The 19,799-nt window shown below is 33.4% G+C and overlaps 3 protein-coding genes across 3 annotated transcripts; 2 read left to right on the top strand and 1 right to left on the bottom strand.

Moving 5' to 3' along the window:
- Positions 1 to 1,459: 1,459 nt before the first annotated feature.
- LOC134280571 (uncharacterized) lies at positions 1,460 to 10,776 on the bottom strand. The gene is made up of 7 exons (XM_062763020.1): positions 10,610 to 10,776; positions 8,851 to 9,043; positions 8,220 to 8,410; positions 7,897 to 8,014; positions 7,261 to 7,457; positions 3,160 to 3,312; positions 1,460 to 2,103 (listed from the first exon to the last, which is right to left on the bottom strand). The coding sequence occupies exons 1-7, from the start codon at positions 10,622 to 10,624 to the stop codon at positions 1,555 to 1,557; spliced, it is 1,416 nt and encodes a 471-aa protein (XP_062619004.1). The 5' UTR covers positions 10,625 to 10,776; the 3' UTR covers positions 1,460 to 1,554.
- A 213-nt stretch (positions 10,777 to 10,989) lies between these two features.
- Positions 10,990 to 19,113, top strand: LOC134280518 (uncharacterized). The gene is made up of 9 exons (XM_062762935.1): positions 10,990 to 11,038; positions 13,464 to 13,879; positions 14,128 to 14,353; positions 15,797 to 15,967; positions 16,694 to 16,853; positions 17,005 to 17,135; positions 17,670 to 17,777; positions 18,297 to 18,444; positions 18,925 to 19,113. Exons 2-9 carry the CDS (start codon positions 13,647 to 13,649, stop codon positions 19,053 to 19,055), a joined length of 1,308 nt encoding a protein of 435 aa, XP_062618919.1. The 5' UTR covers positions 10,990 to 11,038; positions 13,464 to 13,646; the 3' UTR covers positions 19,056 to 19,113.
- Positions 12,880 to 13,430, top strand: LOC134280528 (tRNA-specific adenosine deaminase 2-like). The gene has a single exon (XM_062762946.1). The coding sequence runs from the start codon at positions 12,903 to 12,905 to the stop codon at positions 13,428 to 13,430; it is 528 nt and encodes a 175-aa protein (XP_062618930.1). The 5' UTR covers positions 12,880 to 12,902.
- Positions 19,114 to 19,799: the final 686 nt, after the last annotated feature.

Here is a 19,799-nt window from a genome sequence, read left to right as displayed (position 1 = left end):
ATATTGGACATTTCCAGCGTTGCAAGTGCGCGCTCTTGCACGCACACGTGCATGCACATGCTTTCATGATAATTCTTTTACATCAGGTTGTAGATCTCCCTAACGTATGACTATATTCAAAATTTCAAAAGATTTTGTCAAAAAACAAGAAAGATATTGAGACTTTAGTTTCAACCAATCAGAGCGAAGCGCACGTGCATGCGCGTGAGAATTTGCTATTTTGACCATGTCATCACGTCTATACTACTAAAATATACTTATATTATGAGTTTCAAAGCATTTAATTAAACAAGAGATGTTTGTAAAACACTTATGCCCCCCTCCCCCCAAATTGGAATTTTTTTGTAAGTCCAAGGGGGCATAACTCTGTCAAAAATGGCACGATTGTACCCAAAACAAAACTTGACCTAGATATTCATCTGATTAATCTGTATATTAAATTTCATCTCAGTATGTGCAACGGTTGCAAAGAAAATGAACGGAAACTGCAAATAATTGAAATTTTTTCAAACTCCAAGGGGCATAACTCTGTCAAAAATGGTGCGATCGTACCCAAAACAGAACTTGACCTAGATATTCATGTGATATATCTGTATACCAAATTTGATTTCAGTATGTGCAACGGTTGCAAAGAAAATGAGCGGAAACTGCAAATAATTGAATTTTTTCAAACTCCAAGGGGCATAACTCTGTCAAAAATGGTGCGATCATACCCAAAACAGAACTTGACCTAGATATTCATGTGATATATCTGTATACCAAATTTGAATTCAGTATGTGCAACGGTTGCAAAGAAAATGAGCGGAAACTGCAAATAATTGAAATTTTTCCAAGTCCAAGGGGCATAACTCTGTCAAAAATGGTGTGATCGTATCCAAAACAGAACTTGGCCTAGATATTCATGTGATATATCTGTATACCAAATTTGAATTCAGTATGTGCAACGGTTGCAAAGAAAATGAACGGAAACTGCAAATAATTGAAATTTTTCCAAATCCAAGGGGCATAACTCTGTCAAAAATGGTGTGATCGTACCCAAAACAGAACTTGGCCTAGATATTCATGTGATATATCTGTATACCAAATTTCATTTCAGTATGGGCAACGGTTATGAAGAAAATGAACGGAAACTGAATGGACCGACAGACCGACGGACCGACCGACAGACAGCAGCAAAGCAATATGCCCTCCCTTCTTCGAAGGGGGGCATAAAAATAGAAAAGTTACAGCTATATCTATTATATTGGTCATGTCATTGCACGTGCGCGCTCTTGCAAGCACGTGCGCGCAAAATGACCTTCGTTCCGCAAATCTACATAACATGCCTACTGACCCTAAAAAGGTTTCACCTTAGTCGGATGTGTAGTTTACAAGATCACTCGTGGAAAAGATTTTCCCAGGAAGAAGAAAAATAATAATAATAAGAAACAGAGTAAAAACAATATGTTCCCCAACTTCGTTTGGGGAACATAATAACATACCAATACTGATTACCAATCTGATGATCTCTCCATAAAACTAAATGTCTACTTAGCAGCCATTTATTGTGTATATCTACTGGGACTTGAATCGTTTGGGAGAGGGCCCATTATCCTCACCCCCCTCTCCACTACCACAGTCTTCCTCTTGTGGGTCTAAATGATGGGTGACCTGGAAGTTTCCAGCAGTGTCAATAGGTAGAGAGCTATAATTGATACACACTATGTTTGCAGCAGAATCTACAGAGGATTCTGGTAGTTTTAGAGAGTCTCCATTTTCCTGAGCTTCAATGTCGCCTGTGTCCGCCTCCTCCTCTTCTTGATCAGTGGAGTTGTCAAACGTTTGGGAGACCGTGAACAGTTCAGAATTACTAGCAGCAGTCTCCTTACCTACATTATTATCCGTGTGTTTTAAGCTTGTAGTAGCCTCCTCAGGGGAGGTTACTGTCTGTAACTTGTATTCTCGTTTTATACAAAGTAGTTGTTGATATATTAAATCCCTATGCTGGGTTTCCAGTTGCTTCATGAGATTTTCTATGTTCTTGTCTAATGGTACACTTATTTGTTCCATTAAGTCATGTTCTCTTTGTTTACTTTTTTGGAGCTTGTCTTTCAAATCTTTGATCTGCAATAAACCAATACACATGAAATGAGATACATGTAAATCTACTTAAAATATTAGATAAAATTACATGTAGATAAACCTGCTAAGTAGAGTTTGCACAAAAAAAATCTACAAGTACATCATTAACAAACTCTTAAGTCAAATGTTTTATTTTTTCTAATATGTTGGAAGTTTTGATGTTCATTTCATTGTAACTAACATTTGAAACTCATTTATTCATGTAGCTATTTGAACACCTTGTGTCTGGAGCACTGTAGAATCAAGCATGTTATAGCTGAAATATTAAAAAATTCTCACAAAGAGAAAGCTGTGCTTGATAAGGAGTATTTACTGGTAAATGTTTTGTTTAACTAATACATGTACCCAGGTGCTTGTAAACCTTCTTGGGTACATGTACTAGCTTTGTCTAACATGAAGTTCTTACCTCTCCTTTAAGTTTTTTATCTGTTTTATTTTTTATCCATAAGTTCTCTATGAATCCTTACCTCTCTATATTTTTTTATGACAAGTTCTTGACTTACAAGTACCTCTGCATGCAAATTATTTCTGACTGAAAGTTCTTGACTCTGCTTGTAGGTTCTCTATGACCATAAGTTCTTACCTCTCCTTGTAAGTTCTACAAGACTGTAAGACTGTAAGTTCTTATCTCTGCCTGTAAGTTTTCTATGACTGTAAGTTCTTACCTCTGCTTGTAAGTTCTCTATGACCATAAGTTCTTACCTTTGTAAGTTCTCTATGACTGTAACGCTGTAAGTTCTTACCTCTGCTTGTAAGTTCTCTATGACTGTAAGTTCTTACCTCTGCTTGTAAGTTCTCTATGACATAAGTTCTTGCCTCTGCTTGTAAGTTCTCTATGACTGTAAGTTCTTACCTCTGCTTCTAAGTTCTCTACAACTGTAAGTTCTTGCCTCTGCTTTTAAGTTCTCTATGACTGTAAGTTCTTGCCTCTGCTTGTAAGTTCTCTATGGCAGTAAGTTCTTACCTCTGCATGTATGTTCTCCATGACTGTAAGTTCTTACCTCTGCTTGTAAGTTCTCTATGACTGTGAGTTCTTACCTCTGCTTGTAAGTTCTCTATGACTAACTTAAGTTGAGCCTCCATCTGCTGTTTGCCCTCCTGTAATTTCTCATATTTCTGCTGCAGTTCTTCTAATTGGTTGTCTGAGTTCTGATGGACAGCATGTTCTTTCTCTTCCTCTATCCCAACATCCTATATAACAAAATACAGGCCGTTTACATTCTCATTTGTTCTGAAATGCATGTACCGGTATTTATGCAGTTGTTTCATTTTTTCCAAGGAGGAAACTTTCCCAAGCATATGATTAGAATTTTGGTTCTGTATTATGAAGCTTCTGAAATCTTAGTATGAAAGAAATTTTATCATTTTATTTTCAAAAGTAATTTACCTGCATTAAACTAGAACTGTCCAATAGGGACAAATACCCCCACTGGGTTTTTCAGAGTAGGTGCCAATTCAGAAATATTTTATGGATCTAGTAAGAGGTGTTGATCACTATTGTCTAATAAAGTGCCCCGCCACAGCATGATACCCCCATCAAATATTGTTCGATAATCATAAATTGGTTAGGGTGCAAGAAAATCAAGTAACCTTGATTAACAGATTGACACAGATTTCAATGATCTAATTTCCATTTCTTATCATGCTTAAAATATTGTACATACATCTCTAAGAGACTTACAGTGTAGGGATTAATTAAATAATACATCATATAATTCTAAACTGGCTGTGTTAGAGCTTAACAAATATCCATCTGCAGCTTTAAATTGTTTATTGCATATTTTATGAAATAATGGAAATGCTACAGTCTAATAAAAAAAAAATCAAAAATCAATTATTCTTTAGACTATAAAATTCTAAGTGAGACATGACTGCAATTTGTTGCAAATATATAATAAAGTGCCGCGCCACAGCATGATACGCCCGTCAAAAATATTACAATTTTCTTGAACAGTTTAGGTGCAAGAAAATCACATCAAACTTGCCCGTGATTCTAAGATTTCGATGATTTTTCCATTCCTTAAAATATTTATCCATCCCCTGTGATGTAGGCATCAATTATAATAAATATTACATAACTGATAGATTTCTGTGCTGCTTGTGTTAGACCTTGTCAAATGCCCATCATCAAATTAGTCTTAACAACTTAATCTATACCAAACTAGAAAACTGACCAGTCAGCAAGGGCCCCGCCATGGGGTAAAATTAAAAGGGTGCAGCCTACGGAATGATTAAAAAATGTACGAAGAATAAGCAACAGCAACTGTATTCTTAAAATTTCAAGATAATTCCTGAACATTCAAAAATCTGAAAATAATATTCTTGTACTTACATTAGGCAGTAAAGAACGACTTAACATTGAATGTATATTTAAACAATTATGAACCCCCCTCCCTTATAAATTAAAACGCTTGTGTTATATAAAATCCAGCCTTCAATGAATGCAAATATCATGAAGGCTTGACCTTAACTTTGAACAAACAGCAGTTGCAGACAAAGGTTAATCTACCCCACCACCCCAGCTCTAAACCAGGTGACATAGAGAAACAAACTTAGCTCCAAAATATGTATTTCTGCCTACTGAACTACCATACCAAATTTGTACTTGATTGGGCAACCATAAAAAAAGTTGCCCATTCATTCTTATGCATAGTTAAGGAATCTACCCCACCACCAAACCAGAAGACATAGAGAACTAAACTTAGCATCAAAATATGTATTTTTGCCTACTGAACTACCATTCCAAATTTGAACTTGATTGGGCAACCATAAAAAAAGTTATTAAAAAAAAAAAAGAAAATTTGTGGACGGAAGAGTGACAGACGGACAGACAGACGGACAGACAGAGTGATTACTATAGTGCACCCGCAAATCCTTGCGGGGGCCCTAATTAATTTTGAAAAAAAAGGCTGGCCATCAAATGACATGTTATAAACTGACCAGCAGTTCTTCTGTCTAATCCCCAAAGGGTACAGATAAGAGACAGCTAGCCTTCCTACATTGAACTCATTAATTAATCTTTAACTGGATGCTTGTCTACTCATTACTACCAAGAGATGAATGGATCTGCACTATCTACTATAATTAATTTTGTTTAAACACATATAAAATACTCTCAGATTTTTTTTTGTTGAGATTTAATTTCCAACAGGTTTTAAAATGTAATTCATATGGACATGCTGATTCCACCCCACCCCAAAAAATTAGTTTTTAAATAAATAATATTACATAATATCAGATTAGTCTACAATGCAATATCAAATTAGTTTTACATGTAATTACTTTTCATCAAATTAAGCTAGTCAACAAGAGCTATAGCCTATTTTTAATCAAACAGGCTTACCCATTTGCCTAATACTCAAGGGACAGATAACACCAATGCTCTGTCAGTTAGCTCCTTGCACTCAAAACCCATTAATTTCTCTCTAATTTGACATGCAATTTTCTGTTATCAAAATTCTTCTTGACCAGTGCTTGATAATTACACTCAAGGGAGAGGTAGGATTTCTCTAACATACATTATATTTGTTATAGATTGCTGTCAAGTATATGCTTTAATAAAATAAGTATTTTCTTGATTTAACACTTTTTTAATAAGGACAGTGCAATACTCTTACATTATTTGGGATGTGTAAATAAATAGTAAAAAGACACATTTTTTTTTAAAATTTCACTTAAATTAAAGGTCACAGTGACCTGGAAATAGGTCGCGACACACCTTCTACCTAAGATGCATAAACTGGCCAAGTTTGATGATTGTAAGTCTTATGGTTTTCTTGTTATGGGCCGGAAAGGATTTTTCCATATTTGGCTATAACTTCTTAATTAAAGGTCAGAGCGACCTACATTTTGTGCGCGACACACCTTCTACCCAAGATGCATCAGATGACAAAGTTTGATATTCCTAGGCCTAGTAGTATTAAAGTTATGAGCCGGAAACGAAAAAGCTAACAGACAGACGGACAGACGGACGGACGGACAGACGGACGGACACGAAGCCTATAACATAATACGTCCCGTCTTAAGACGGGCGTATAAAAATTGAAATGTAATTTTTTTTTTCAATGAACACATGTATAATTAATTTTAATTATATTATACAATACTAATTCAGTTTTAATCATACACTAAAACATCAATTTGTTTTAATTACATTACACCAATTGAAAGATCTTTATCTGAACTACAGCCATCAAGAACTCTTAATTAACACAAGCAACTATAAGGACATTTCTTTTTGCCCAACTCCCAAGAGAAAAATTAAGATAGCACTACATGATGCTCTTGTTAGTTAACTCCCGATAAAGAACTCATTAATTTCTCTATAATTTGATATGCAAATTTCTGCTATCAAAATTTCTCCTTGACCAGTGCTTGATAATTATGCCCATGGGACAAACTGAATTCCCTTCAAATCATTAGCATTTGTTACAGAATTTGCTGTAAAGTATACGATAAAAAATAAGTTTTTACTTAATTTAGCACTTTTTAATAAGGATACAACTATATTTTTTACATTTTTTAGGATTATGAAATTTAAAATTTTAAAGACTTATTTTTTTTTAAAATCACTTAAATTAAAGGTCACAGTGACTTTGAAATAGGTCGTGACACACCGTCTACCCAAGATGCATAAATTGTCCAAGTTTGATGATTGTAAGTCTAATAGTTTTCTAGTTATGAGCCAAACAAAATCACAAAATAAAAAAGAAAAAACGCCTGTAAAATTCAGAAAAATCATCCAATCATGATTAAAATCCCAGGTGCACACCTTCATACGGTGAATAATAAGTGTATAAATTTTCAGACAAATCCATCCAACAGTCTCTGAGAAACGGTCCGGACAAAATCTTGTCTACAGACAGACGGACAGACAGACAGACGGATATGGTGATTCCAATATACCCCCCTAAACTTCGTTTGCGGGGGTATAAAAAATACATCTAACTGAACATGTTGAAAAGATGCTGGCATTGATTGAAATAAATAAGAAATTGAGAATACAGTAATTGTCAGACTAAATTGAGTTATACTAGTAATCTAATAATAAATGTCATTGTCAACTCTTTACATGCTTCCTGAAAACTTGGATGGAAGATACAAGCAAATAATCAACCCCTGTAATAATATGAGACGTACTTCACTAGAAATGATCTGAGTGGTATATGAGCCTCCGTCCTCTGATTCACCCTGGTCCTCGTGGATGATCATTATGTGAGTTTGTGGAGCATCTGAGGAATCTACAGTCTCATTGGCAGCCACAGACACCTGCATCGTACCATCTAGTGGCTTCCCATTAGTCATACTGACCTGGGTTGTCTGGGGGTTCAACAGGGCTGTGAGGAGACAATAAGAAGCATTTAAATACATGTACTATAAAAAGACATAAGAACAGAGATACATGTATATTACATATTTTCAGAATCTAGCAGCCTTGGACAAATTTTTAAAGCCAGGTATGATTTTTCTTCATAGGAATTTAAATAATTCAGCACACAAGTACTGTTTGAGCAGCAAGCACATATTCAGTAATTTCTTCATATGATATGTGGAGCATATATTCTAGAATATAGATACATGTATGCTAGGAATGTCAATAAAGTTTGAGCTATTGGAGCTATTCTGTGGTTGAACTGCCAGCTCAAATCCACATGCTTGACTAATCTAAGGATAACAAGTTGGTGTTCAAGGTAAAGAAGTCCAGTGGCACTTGTATTCTACTTATATACGCTGTAATTTTCTAAAGTGAAAGTAGACTTATTTTGTAATGCTTACACTTATATCCCGCTTCAGATATACTGGTGGACATAACGGCCTGAGTAAGAACTGGGTGGATGGACAGTTCTGTTGGCTCCATGGTGTCATCTTGGTAAGAACATGGATTGTTGATCTCCTACAGTTAAAAATATTATACTGAATCTTTCTGGACATATATATATATATAACTTTCAATTTTCAGAATTAAGAAATACTAATTAAATAACTTTTAGATAAAAAAAAAACAACATGCAATTGTCTTTCATAGCTTATGCATAACTTATTTAATGTAATGTATTATGCTTTTAGAGTTTTCATTAATTGATGGATTGGAATCCTGCCTGAGCAATTTGGATTTGAAAGGTGGTCTGTGGATTTCTAAAGTGGGTCTTGTAATGTTTGATAGCCTCATCTCTTCTGTTAAAACCATTCCGACACTTGTAGCAATGCCAGTGAGCTCCTTTAAATTTCTTTTCCCCTTTGATGATACCAACAATATCACAATGATCACAGCATCTTAAAATTTTCAGTCCTGTAAAATAAAATTCAGTAATATCAGACCTGGTAAATTTAAAAACATATAAAATGGTAAATAATGTAATTTTCTCCTAATGACCTGTAATTGAGATATTGCCTCTATAACAAACTCCCTTACAAAGAAATGAAGTACAATATCAGGCATTTGTGTTTGATTGCAGAGAATAATTTTTTTCCCTGTATAGTTATATTGAATATCAATTGAGTTGCTGATATCAATTTCTGGGTGTTTCAATTTAGAGACATTTTTAAAACAATTTAGAAATCATAGCAAATATAAATGTTTATACATGTATATATTACAATTACTGTCAGTTCCAAAATGTTAATTAAAAGAGATACTTTTCTTATATATCACTTTGAAATTGATCATAACTTCTTCCATTGACTGACAACAAATAAAACTTCCAACATAGATCAATGAAATTAACAAACCTGCAAAATCTATTCCTTTGTCAACATGTTTCACACGAAAATGTGCTTTCAATATAACTGGATCATGATAAAAATCTTTCTTCACACAGAAAGGACAATGCATGTGAATTGAGTTGTCGGGACATCTGTGGTCCATACATCTCACTGGATTATAATTGTTCTCTGTGCCTTTTATTCTAACACTAGGGTGTGTCTGAAAATATACAAACAGCTAATTTAAACAGTTTCATGAATATACTATATACATAAAACCCACAGGGGCTTGCTCCAGGTATGTAATAATTATTTATTACAAAATCATATATGGTAATACAGCTTACTCCACTTATAAAGTATTGAACTCGCTTATTTTGAAATTCCGCTTATTTTGAAATAAAAATAAATCCCCAGTTTTTGACTCTCATACTCTTTGCATCAAAATAACAGTTATATTGAGAAATTCCATGTCTTTATTGAAATGTGCAATATTTGAAGCATTTCCCCATAGGTGATAATGAGTTGTTTTCATAACGTTTATAAAGCTTACTCATTTATGGCTGAAATAGTTGGTGACAGAAATTATGCCTGACTGACCAGTTGATATAAAAAGGTGTGAATAATTAAGTTTTCACCTGATGTGTTTTTATACTGCATGCTCTTACGAATAAAATTATTCACTGCTAAATTCTTTGTTTCCATGTATATAATACGGAAGTATTTAGGCTAAAGGCAATATAGTAACCCCCACAGATCTAGAAAAAACTTATTAATAACTTTCAGATTAAATATGTACTGTTAATGGCTGATGATAAGCCTAAATTTGAAATAGCTTTAGATTAACCCGAGCATTTATATACAATTTTTCAGCAGTAAAAGTTTTTTGATTGAAAATTCTCCAGAATGTAAATAAATGCGATCGGGAAATAATAATGAGGTGAAGATTGTCTTATCAATACAACAGAAAGAAAAAATTTTATTTAAACTTTCAAGGACTAATATTCCATGTAATCTGTACACTGTTTTAGGTAAACAATGACCAAATTAATTTGTTCGGGTTTGTTCTTTATTTTAAGTTCGGGATTGAACTTTTAATAAAAAAAATGGCGGCTTCAAGATTTCGCTTATATTGAATTACGGATATATTGAAATAATTTGCATGGTCCCCTGAATTTCAATATATCCAGAGTAGGCTCAGCTGTACTAAAATAGCAGTTTTAGTATTACCGTATATATGATTTTTAATAAATAACTATTACATGCCCGGAGTAAGCCCCTGTAAGTGATAAAGACTATACAAAGAGAATTTCCATGTCCTTTCTACGGGAAATGTGCAATCATTGGACATTTCCCATAGAAGTTGTCACATTCTTTTGGCACCATAAATTGCTTACTCGTTAGGAAAAAATAGATTACATGTGGGCCCCCTCTCCCGGCATGTTTTTTCACTAAAGTGAGAAAATGGCGCAGCAGTGACCCTTCACTCTAATAGAGAAGAAGAAAATCTTACTAATTATGCTAGCCTACTACCCAATACTTACCATGTACCAGCTGCCTACAGGGTTAGTAAAGGCTTCATTCTATTTCTGGTCCCTGTGAGCTCATTTATCTTTGTTTTTCTTTAATTTAAAACAAGTTGATGATTGAAATTCTGTCAATTTCATGCAGATTCGTTTTCTAAACGTCCAACTTTTAATCTGTCAAGTTTCTGTTTGATTGTCTAACATCCTTAAACAAAGTGACATGACCCCCAATTTGCAAGGTACATTGACGCAGTACTTACGACAAATGTATTCATCGCGAATAGTGTTTTCCAGTTAATTTGTATTTAGATATTCATGTCTGTCAAAGTTGAGCTTCAAGTTTGATATTCCCTCTGCCTTTCTATGTGTGTAACGTCAGAAAATTCTGCTTATGCAGAAAGTTGTGTGACGTCATATATTTGGTGGTTTTAGTATAAACAACTCGTACGACGAATAGTTTTTTCTTTTCTTTTTTTTTATTTTAAATTTTGATTCATAATTTAAGTACCGTTATAAATATTTAATTCCTTAAAATGAAAGCAAACAATTTTGGTATTTTTTCTTTATCTTAAGATTTTTAAAAAATTATTTCCTCTGAACACCGATCCCGATGAAAAATACAACACGACCAAGCTTGACCTTATGATCTTATTCAGCTGTTCAGACAGCAGTGAGCACAAGAGAGAAAGGTACATGAGGTGTCATTTGTTTGTATACCGGTATTATTATATGTAGTGTTATATTTTGATTGTGTTTCGAATTATGTATTAGGCCTACATTTTTGTCTAAACACAGTGGTAATAATATCATTCAGTTTCATCAGACATAATACATAAAAACAAAAAGTGAATGAGGTTATTGCAAAAGGTCTATTTAAACAAGAAAAAGGACTTTGAACGAACATTACAACAATTTAACGAAGCAGATGCCAGATGTTCATAATATTGGTAAGGTTTTTAATAGTTAGTACCGGTACGTATTATTTATCATCTGATAATCATTTGTAAAGTCAGATCAAGTACATTTTTTTCCAAAATAATAAATGCTACATGTATGTGTCTTAAAACAAGATGAGATCTGGAATAAATGCAAACATTGATTTACTTAATACTGAGAAATTGTCTACTCTGAAAATCTTATATCACCATTTGTTAGGGGGTTGCTTGATAAATTTATAACTAAAAATGTGAAACACGAATGATCATTTTTACCTGTGGTTCAAGTTATATTTATTCTGAAAATTAATAAGGAATAACAATTTTTTTGGTTTCATGATGTGATCAGTCGATTGGCTTGCGTGATAATTTGCATAAACGTGAAGGTGTTTATTGAAAAAAATTATCACGCAAGCCAATCAATTGATCATGGTCATGAAATAAAAAATCTGACTGTTATTCGATCCTTATATTTACATTCACATAATTCCAAAATTCACTTGCTACAGGACTCGCTTCCGTCTCTATTTGTCCCGACCTGCCATTTTTTTTTTAAAACTGCGCCTATCAATGATTCAGTAGATTTATGTAGAGATAAAGTCGTTGCAGTTGGCATATTTTACAATTTCCTCTTCTTCTCCTGAAGCACTGGGCAAATTCCAAGGAAACCTGGTACAGATTCTTACTGGATAAAAGAGATTCTAGTTTTTTCATATAAAGGACACAGGTAGTGTACTATATGTAAGGGTTAATGTATGAGTACATTCCTTAAAAGTAATGGAGCCGAGGTACCGGGTTCGTTTGTCACCATGGGCACTATAATTTTCTTTAAGTGAATATGACCTTGATAAAATTTTCTAAGTTCTTTCCTCAGTAGAGGCGTGGGAAGGAGAATATAAACAATTCAACATAAAAAATTCTGTTTTCAATGTACTGTAAACGTATTACATTTGGCTGTGTATTCTTTTTAACGGCTTTGGCGGATTGCAGTAACCGCTAAATCAAGTACATAGCTAAATGTCTTGCACGTATACACAGAAAAAAGAATATGAAGAAATGCACTAAATCAAATCTACGCTAACTTATTCAAAAGTCAATTTCCGCCAAAATGAAATATTGTACATGCTAAATATAATACATTTACAGTAATTTGCAACTCTCCATTCCTGAAAAATAAAGGAGCGCTCAAACAAAAGAGTGATGTCACAGGTGGATTTTACTCAAGGTTAAATGTTAAAAAAATCATGACCCCTTGGGTAGGGTGTGGCCTTCATGAACGATCAATGTTTTGTATAGAAATACATAAAAAGTCTTTTAATTAAAATCTCTTTCCCAGGAACAACAAAGAGTTATGTTTATTGAAAAACAGATAGTGTTACAAATTCTACTTTTCAAATCATAACCTCTGGAAATGTTCAGGAACTTAATTGGCTATCAAATTTTACATGAGAATACATAGGAAAACAATTCTACTGATGAATAAGGGGCCACAGTTACACGTATGAGTGTTGCGGCCCTTGGGCCTCTTGTTTATTTGTTTTTATATTCCCCTCTTTTGTCAGTGAAAATCTGCCATGTCAGCATTCCTTACAGCAAATTGTTTTTAGTTTCAATATAGATGATGGATGATGTCCACCAGAAATGGATGGTGAAATCGTTTAGCTTTGCAGAGGAAGCTTTAGAAGCTGGGGAGGTACCTGTTGGGTGTATTATGGTGTATAATGATGAAATTATAGCTGTAGGAAGAAATGAAGTCAATGAAACAAAAAATGCCACCCGCCATGCTGAAGTAGTAGCCATTGACCAAGTGTTGACATGGAGTAAAGACCATGATATAGATTATAGAAGTGTATTTAATAAAACAGTTTTATATGTTACAGTAGAGCCATGCATCATGTGTGCTGGTGCTCTGAGACAAGTGGAAATCCCCTTGGTTATATTTGGATGTCGTAATGAACGGTTTGGAGGTTGTGGATCCATTTTGTCCATACATGATGCCAATATTACAAGTCTTGGACCTTCTTTTCAGTGTATAGGTGGATTAATGAAAGAAAAAGCTGTTGATTTGCTGAAAAAGTTTTACCAAGGGGAGAATCCAAATGCCCCTGAAGAAAAACGGAAACTAAAGAAAGAGGAATCAAAGTAGATAAACAATTGACATATTTTGTTCTATTTCCAGATGATGGACAGTGAAACTGAACTGCCATATATATCCAAAATAAAACTGTGTTCTTGAAGCCATATGTAATGAAATTCATCTAAAGGACTGTGAAATATAAATGAACTGAAAGCTGTCTCAAAAGGACTTGAAATATCTGTTGATTATTGGCATTGAACTTGAGAGTCAATATTAATCAAAGACATGTTAAAACTTACTAGGAAATGTGTCTGTATAAAGTCAACTCTTTTCCAAAGGAATTATTCCATACAGACAGGAAGAAAGAAGCTTGTGATTCTGGGAACAGGATGGGGTGGGTACAGCTTGCTCCGGAATATTGATAAGAAGATGTACGATGTGGTGGTGATAAGTCCCAGGAACTACTTTTTATTTACACCATTATTGGCTAGTACAACTGTTGGAACCTTAGAATTCAGGTGCAGTTGATCATGATATTTGTAAACAAAAATAGTTACTTAGTATTTATGTCTGTATATTAACACATACATTTTAATTTTTATGCTCCCATAATCAAAGTGAAAATAAAAATTATTTTCTTTTCCTTTACTGCTGCAAATAAAACAAACAGTTTTAATATGTTAATATTTTAGTTGTTTAATCTTTTGGAAGTTGTACAGACATCTCATCTCATCTCTGAAGTCATGCACTCTGTAATTTCCTACAGGTCTATCATAGAACCAGTGAGGAATACACATTTCCGTCAGACGGGAGACTTCCATTTGTCATATGCTTCCAAATTAGACATGAAGAATAAAGTTCTCCATTGTGAGAGTGTACTACAGCCAGGACTTGGGTATACAATTAATTACGACAATCTGGTGATTGCAGTCGGGGCTCGGAGCAACACATTTAATGTTCCAGGAGTGGAGAAGCATGCTTTTTTCCTCAAGGTAAAATAATTGTTAAAATATTTTACAAGCTTATTGCTCCTTTTGTGAGTATTTGATTAACAACCCTTAGCAAAATCAAATTGATTGAATTTTGATTTATTTTGTAGTTGTTTTCTGAGCATTGGATTTTCTCAACTGTGCTTCCTTGCTAAATTGTATGGGAAAAAAGCATAAATTCTTGAACATTGGATTTTGATTTATTTTGCATTGACTTTTGATTGAAAATGGCTGGATTTTTGCGAAATATGTAAATGCATTAATTATTTCCCATCACGGAAAAATGCAAAATCAATGCAAAACAAATGAAATACAGTATGAAGAGATGTCACTTAGCATTATTGTGACATCACAGAAAAATGTTACTAATACATGTGTGAAGTTATGAAACTTGGAAGTAACAACATTTAACAAACAATATCCAGCATCATGCTCAATGCAAACATTATTACTAATAATCCATCACATGTGAAAAAATTATCAAGTAAATGAATTACTAACTTCCTATTAATTAAATGTTACAACATGTAAAACCCAAAAATCACTGACACAATAACAGTTTTGTTTTCAGATTCAATGTCTGATAGCAAATAAGTTTCTCAGTGTTATTAGTTTTTGTGGAAATGAAATTTTTTTTCCAAACTATAGACTGCTTTAAATTTATTGAACATTTTCGGTGGCAATTTTGATTAATAAATGATTCTTTTAAATAAAAAAGAAATGAGAGTCAAGACTGCATGGTGTTTCGAGGTTTGGTGCATAATTAGTAATTCTGTAGATATCGATATATCGTGATACACATGTTGTAAGGAGGACGATATGCATATCGATACATATGAGAGAAATAATACTTGGCAATATGTGTAATGATGGCCAGTGATTAAGAATAAATTTTGAGAAAAAAAGAAATAACTTACTGAAAATCTTCAACAGACTTCTATTTTTATTTGTTTATTTAACATATGGGGTTTAATATATAAAATAAATAGGTTAAATATAAATGTAGATATGAAATAAATAATAATTAACACCATTTGAGTAAAATATTCTTGTTTTACAACATATTAACAATTATTTTGAATAAATTATTCTTATTTGCAAAGAAATAATTTGTTTATTTCAATTTCAAAAAAAGATTTTATAAGGAATTAAACATATCGTGATACAAATATTTCGTATTTTCATTTGTTTTTGCTAAGGGAAGTAGACTAGTACACTAAGATACATAATTCTGTATACTGCATTAATTATTTCCCCTTTCCTAAGTGATACGTATCGATATAGTGTGAAAAAGTTTATTAGTATCAACATGTATTTTGTTTTCAGATTCAATGTCTGATAAAGTGTTTCTTAAATGAAATTTAAACAATTTTAATCACTGCTACCTGTATAGGAATGAAATGTAAAATAATAAACAGATAATTGCTTATATCATAACTCTTTCAGGATATACCTCATGCAAGGAAAATAAGAAATAGAATCATAAACAACATAGAGTTGTCACTTCACCCAGGGTTAGATGAAAGTGATAGGAAGCGGCTACTGAATTTTGTGATTGTTGGAGGTGGACCTACAGGGGTGGAGTTTGGTGCTGAACTATATGACTGGATTCAACAGGTATAAAAGAACATTTTCTACATATTCCATATGATTTACAGTAGGATAATACCCTCCGGTAACTTTATTCTAGAGGCATGTTTAGAAATACTCCCCACTACAGCAAATTTTTGAACTCACCATTACAACTGAAGATTTCAGAGCAACTTGGTGAAGAGCAGTCAGATTTATATTTCAATTAAACTGCAGTCGTTATTTTTAAGACTAGGGGAATGGAAGGTGACTAAATATTACTAGTGATCATGGTGATATGTGATGGGATAGTTTTAATGTCTTTTTTTCCCTCATTTTTCAAGAAACAGAAACAAAAATTAAATATATATAAATCTGACTATTTATCATGTTTATAAAGTAGAATCAGTGGATTAATTCTTTTGATATGCCTCAGATAGATAAAATCTTAACGAAAATTTATGATAAAAAAGGAACTAATAAGAGCTACAATGCTATAAATGGTTAAATTTTTGTGAAAAAATTCCAATGATGATACAACTTTGATTCTAACATAAACTAGGATGGCCCAGGCCCAAAATAAGGGACCTTTGCATCTCATAAAATTACAAAATAGCCATCAGTGGCAGATCCCCCTTCCAAAGCCACCACTGGCAATAGTCTATGATATCATACTTTCATGTTAAGTAGCTTAATGTTAGGTAAAATCATGACCACCTTGGCCAAAATGGTACATGATGAAATGATACAAGTAAAACATATACTCTGTTGTAGGATGTAGCCCGAGTCTATCACCAGAGGAAGGACCAGGTCCACGTCACCTTGATAGAATCCAATCAGATTCTGTCTTCATTTGATGAACGTCTCAGGAATTACGCTGAAAAGAAAATTAAAGAAAGAGATCGATTTAAGCTTGTCAAATCATCTGTCACAGGTAATTCATACTTATTCTGAAGTCTAATGTACATGTACATGTATATGACCAAGCAGCTAAACATGAACTTGATGGATTTTAAAATACATTACTGAATTATAGATAAAACAAAGTATTATGATTGCTAAATTTCATCTTCCATGTGTTTTAGAGGTTACATCAAACTGTGTTAAGTTAAGTAATGGTGAGGACTTACCATGTGGTCTAGTGGTGTGGAGCACTGGTTTATCACCGACATGGTTTGTCAAATCACTGGATGTAGAGAAAAACAGAAGTGGACAGGTATTTTTCAATATCCTGATGCATTAGGCAGGATACACTTTGAATAAGGCCATGCAAAGTGTGCAATGTTTAGAGCTTCCTTAAAGATTTGTTCTTTATAGTAAAATCCTATTTTACTCTGTCACTGTTGCACATGCAAAACACATCAATACCATTTTTTGCTTGCTGAATGAAATATGGAGATAATCAACTGTTAGTATTAAAGCTTAGATTAAAATGTCCATTCAAAAAATACTGAGTCTGATCATATTTGCAAGTTGTTTTAATTTTATTGATTTAGCAATAAAAAGGATCACATGTGACATTGCTAGGCTGCCTCACAGTTTTCACTTTTAGTATCAAATATCAATCAAGTGTTTCTAAAAGTGAATAGTCCTGAAAGTTGTCATAACAGTAAGTTGATAGTCATGTGGTGGAATAGTTTTTCCCTGTTGTGTTTACATCTTTTAACACATACATGGCTTTTGACAAAAGAACAAATGTGGATAAAATTTTAAGTGAATGTAAAAACTGTTTTATTTTTGTATTTTTCAGATTCTGACTGATAAAAGTTTGCATGTGATAGGAGACCCTAACTACAGTGTGTTTGCTATGGGTGATTGTGCAGACATAAAAGACAACTCACTTCCTTGCATAGCACAGGTAAGCAGGTATCTCGACGCCTACCATATAACCATAGCAAGTGAGAAGGCAGCTTACATCTTTATTTAGCACAGGTAGGCGGATAGTACAATTCCCTGTTTAGTATAGATAAGCATGTGACTCGCTTTTGTGTAAAGCACGGGCAAGCAAACAGCTCACTTCCTTTAGCAGACAGCTTACTTCCTTGTATAGCATAGGTAATCAACAGCCCTTTTCTGTGAAAAAATCAGAGAGGGCTACATTATTGCAGCTAAGGTGATCAACAGCCCACTTCTGTGAATAGCACAGGTTAACATGCAGCTCATTCTTTTTCAGTTGATTTATTTTCTTGAGGATTGTAGTGTAAGAGACATAGACACATGAAGTGATGAACAACATTTAATACTGAATTCATCTAATGTCTACTATGTCTTATGTAAGACTGATAACACAAATAAATTTTTCAGTCAATCAGTAAACATACAATAATAATGTCAATGTTTGTTTATTGCATTTACTTGCATGTACTTTTAATTTCAGGTTGCTGAGAAACAAGGCGAATATATAGCAAAATATCTGTGTGGAAAGATAGACAAGGGCAAGGACTTTACGTTTCAGAGTGCGGGAATGTTGGCTTACATAGGGCGTTACCAAGGGGTTTCCGATATTCCAAACCTGAAGATGCAGGGTAAGATGAAATTCTAAAATTGTACTTATTTTTATGAATCAGGTCCTTCAGCATTTCCCTCTATTATATCATTCTACATCATAAATCAGAGTTTTGAGGCATTCTTGAATTAAGCTGACAAAGGATTGTGCGCCCAAAGATTAAAAAAATATGAATCCTACTAGAATAAGTTTCCTAGGCTTTACATGCTGTACACTTAAGACATACAAAGACTTTTATATGTGTATACATGTACTTCAGAAAAGTGAACTGATAAAAGTGTCTTGTACAATATAAAATTTGTCCATGAGAATAAAACCACTTATGCTGAAAAATGTCAAGTAGCAAACTTTGTGTGCTGGGAATATAAAATCTGATGATGCCTTTTAAATAAACAGAGTTTGGAATTCTTTCTTAAAGAGGAAGTATAGATTTGCTGTTAAAATTGTTTTGACTTTGTGATATTGTATATAGGTTTTGTATTTGTGATATTGTATATAGGTGTGACCTCTTGGTTCCTTTGGAGATCAGCATACCTGACTAAGCTGGGGAGTTGGAGGCTAAGAATGCAGGTTCCCATGGATTGGACCAAGGCTCTCCTGTTTGGAAGGGATGTCTCAAGATTTGACTGAGGAAATGTCATTTATTCTGACTTTATTGGAGTTAGACTTTTTTTTATTGAGCAAGATGAAACATATACATATCTTTAGAGAAAAAAATTATAGCATATAGAAAAGAGATGTGATAATTGCACGAATAATGTTGTAAATGATGTGCAAATTTCATGCTTAATGCTCAATATTTGTATAAGCATTGTTGTCATTTTCCTCTTGATTTCACTGCCGTACAATGTGTAGCTTAACCTTATGCTTGTACTGTGTATTATGATGAATGATTGAAATCAAAGATTCAGAATTTTGATTTTTCACCAAAATGGTACACAGAGAAAATTCATTGCAGATAGGATGCTCAAATGCAAAGTGTCTCAACACGGAGTATTAGATATCAAAATGTTGTACCAGTTTACAAATGGAATGCGGAAAGTCTTTTTATATTTATAGTCCCATAGAAATATATTTATTGACATATTGTTGACAAGTTTCAAGTAATTTATTATTGTACATGTATTGTGTCTTTAATTGCCATGTCTTGAACTAATTTTTGATTTATTAAATACATGTATATGTTTACAAAATTAGGTTTATATTTAAAATGAATTGGATGCCATTGTGTATGCACATCTTTCTGACTGAAAAATTAAAATGATACTGCAGTATACAATCTTTGTACTTGTAAAAGTAAAAAAAAAATCTACAAATGTGTCTGTCATTTATATCCAATTACCCATATTGTTTCAGTTTTTAGGTTAAGATTGG

This window comes from Saccostrea cucullata, unplaced genomic scaffold (assembly GCF_032062105.1).
Source record: "Saccostrea cucullata isolate Sc308-1 unplaced genomic scaffold, CSIRO_AGI_Scuc_v1 ctg105, whole genome shotgun sequence".
Classification (NCBI taxonomy): domain Eukaryota; kingdom Metazoa; phylum Mollusca; class Bivalvia; order Ostreida; family Ostreidae; genus Saccostrea; species Saccostrea cuccullata.
Note: the sequence above shows the minus strand (reverse complement) of the source record. Positions and strands in the feature narration are given on the sequence as shown.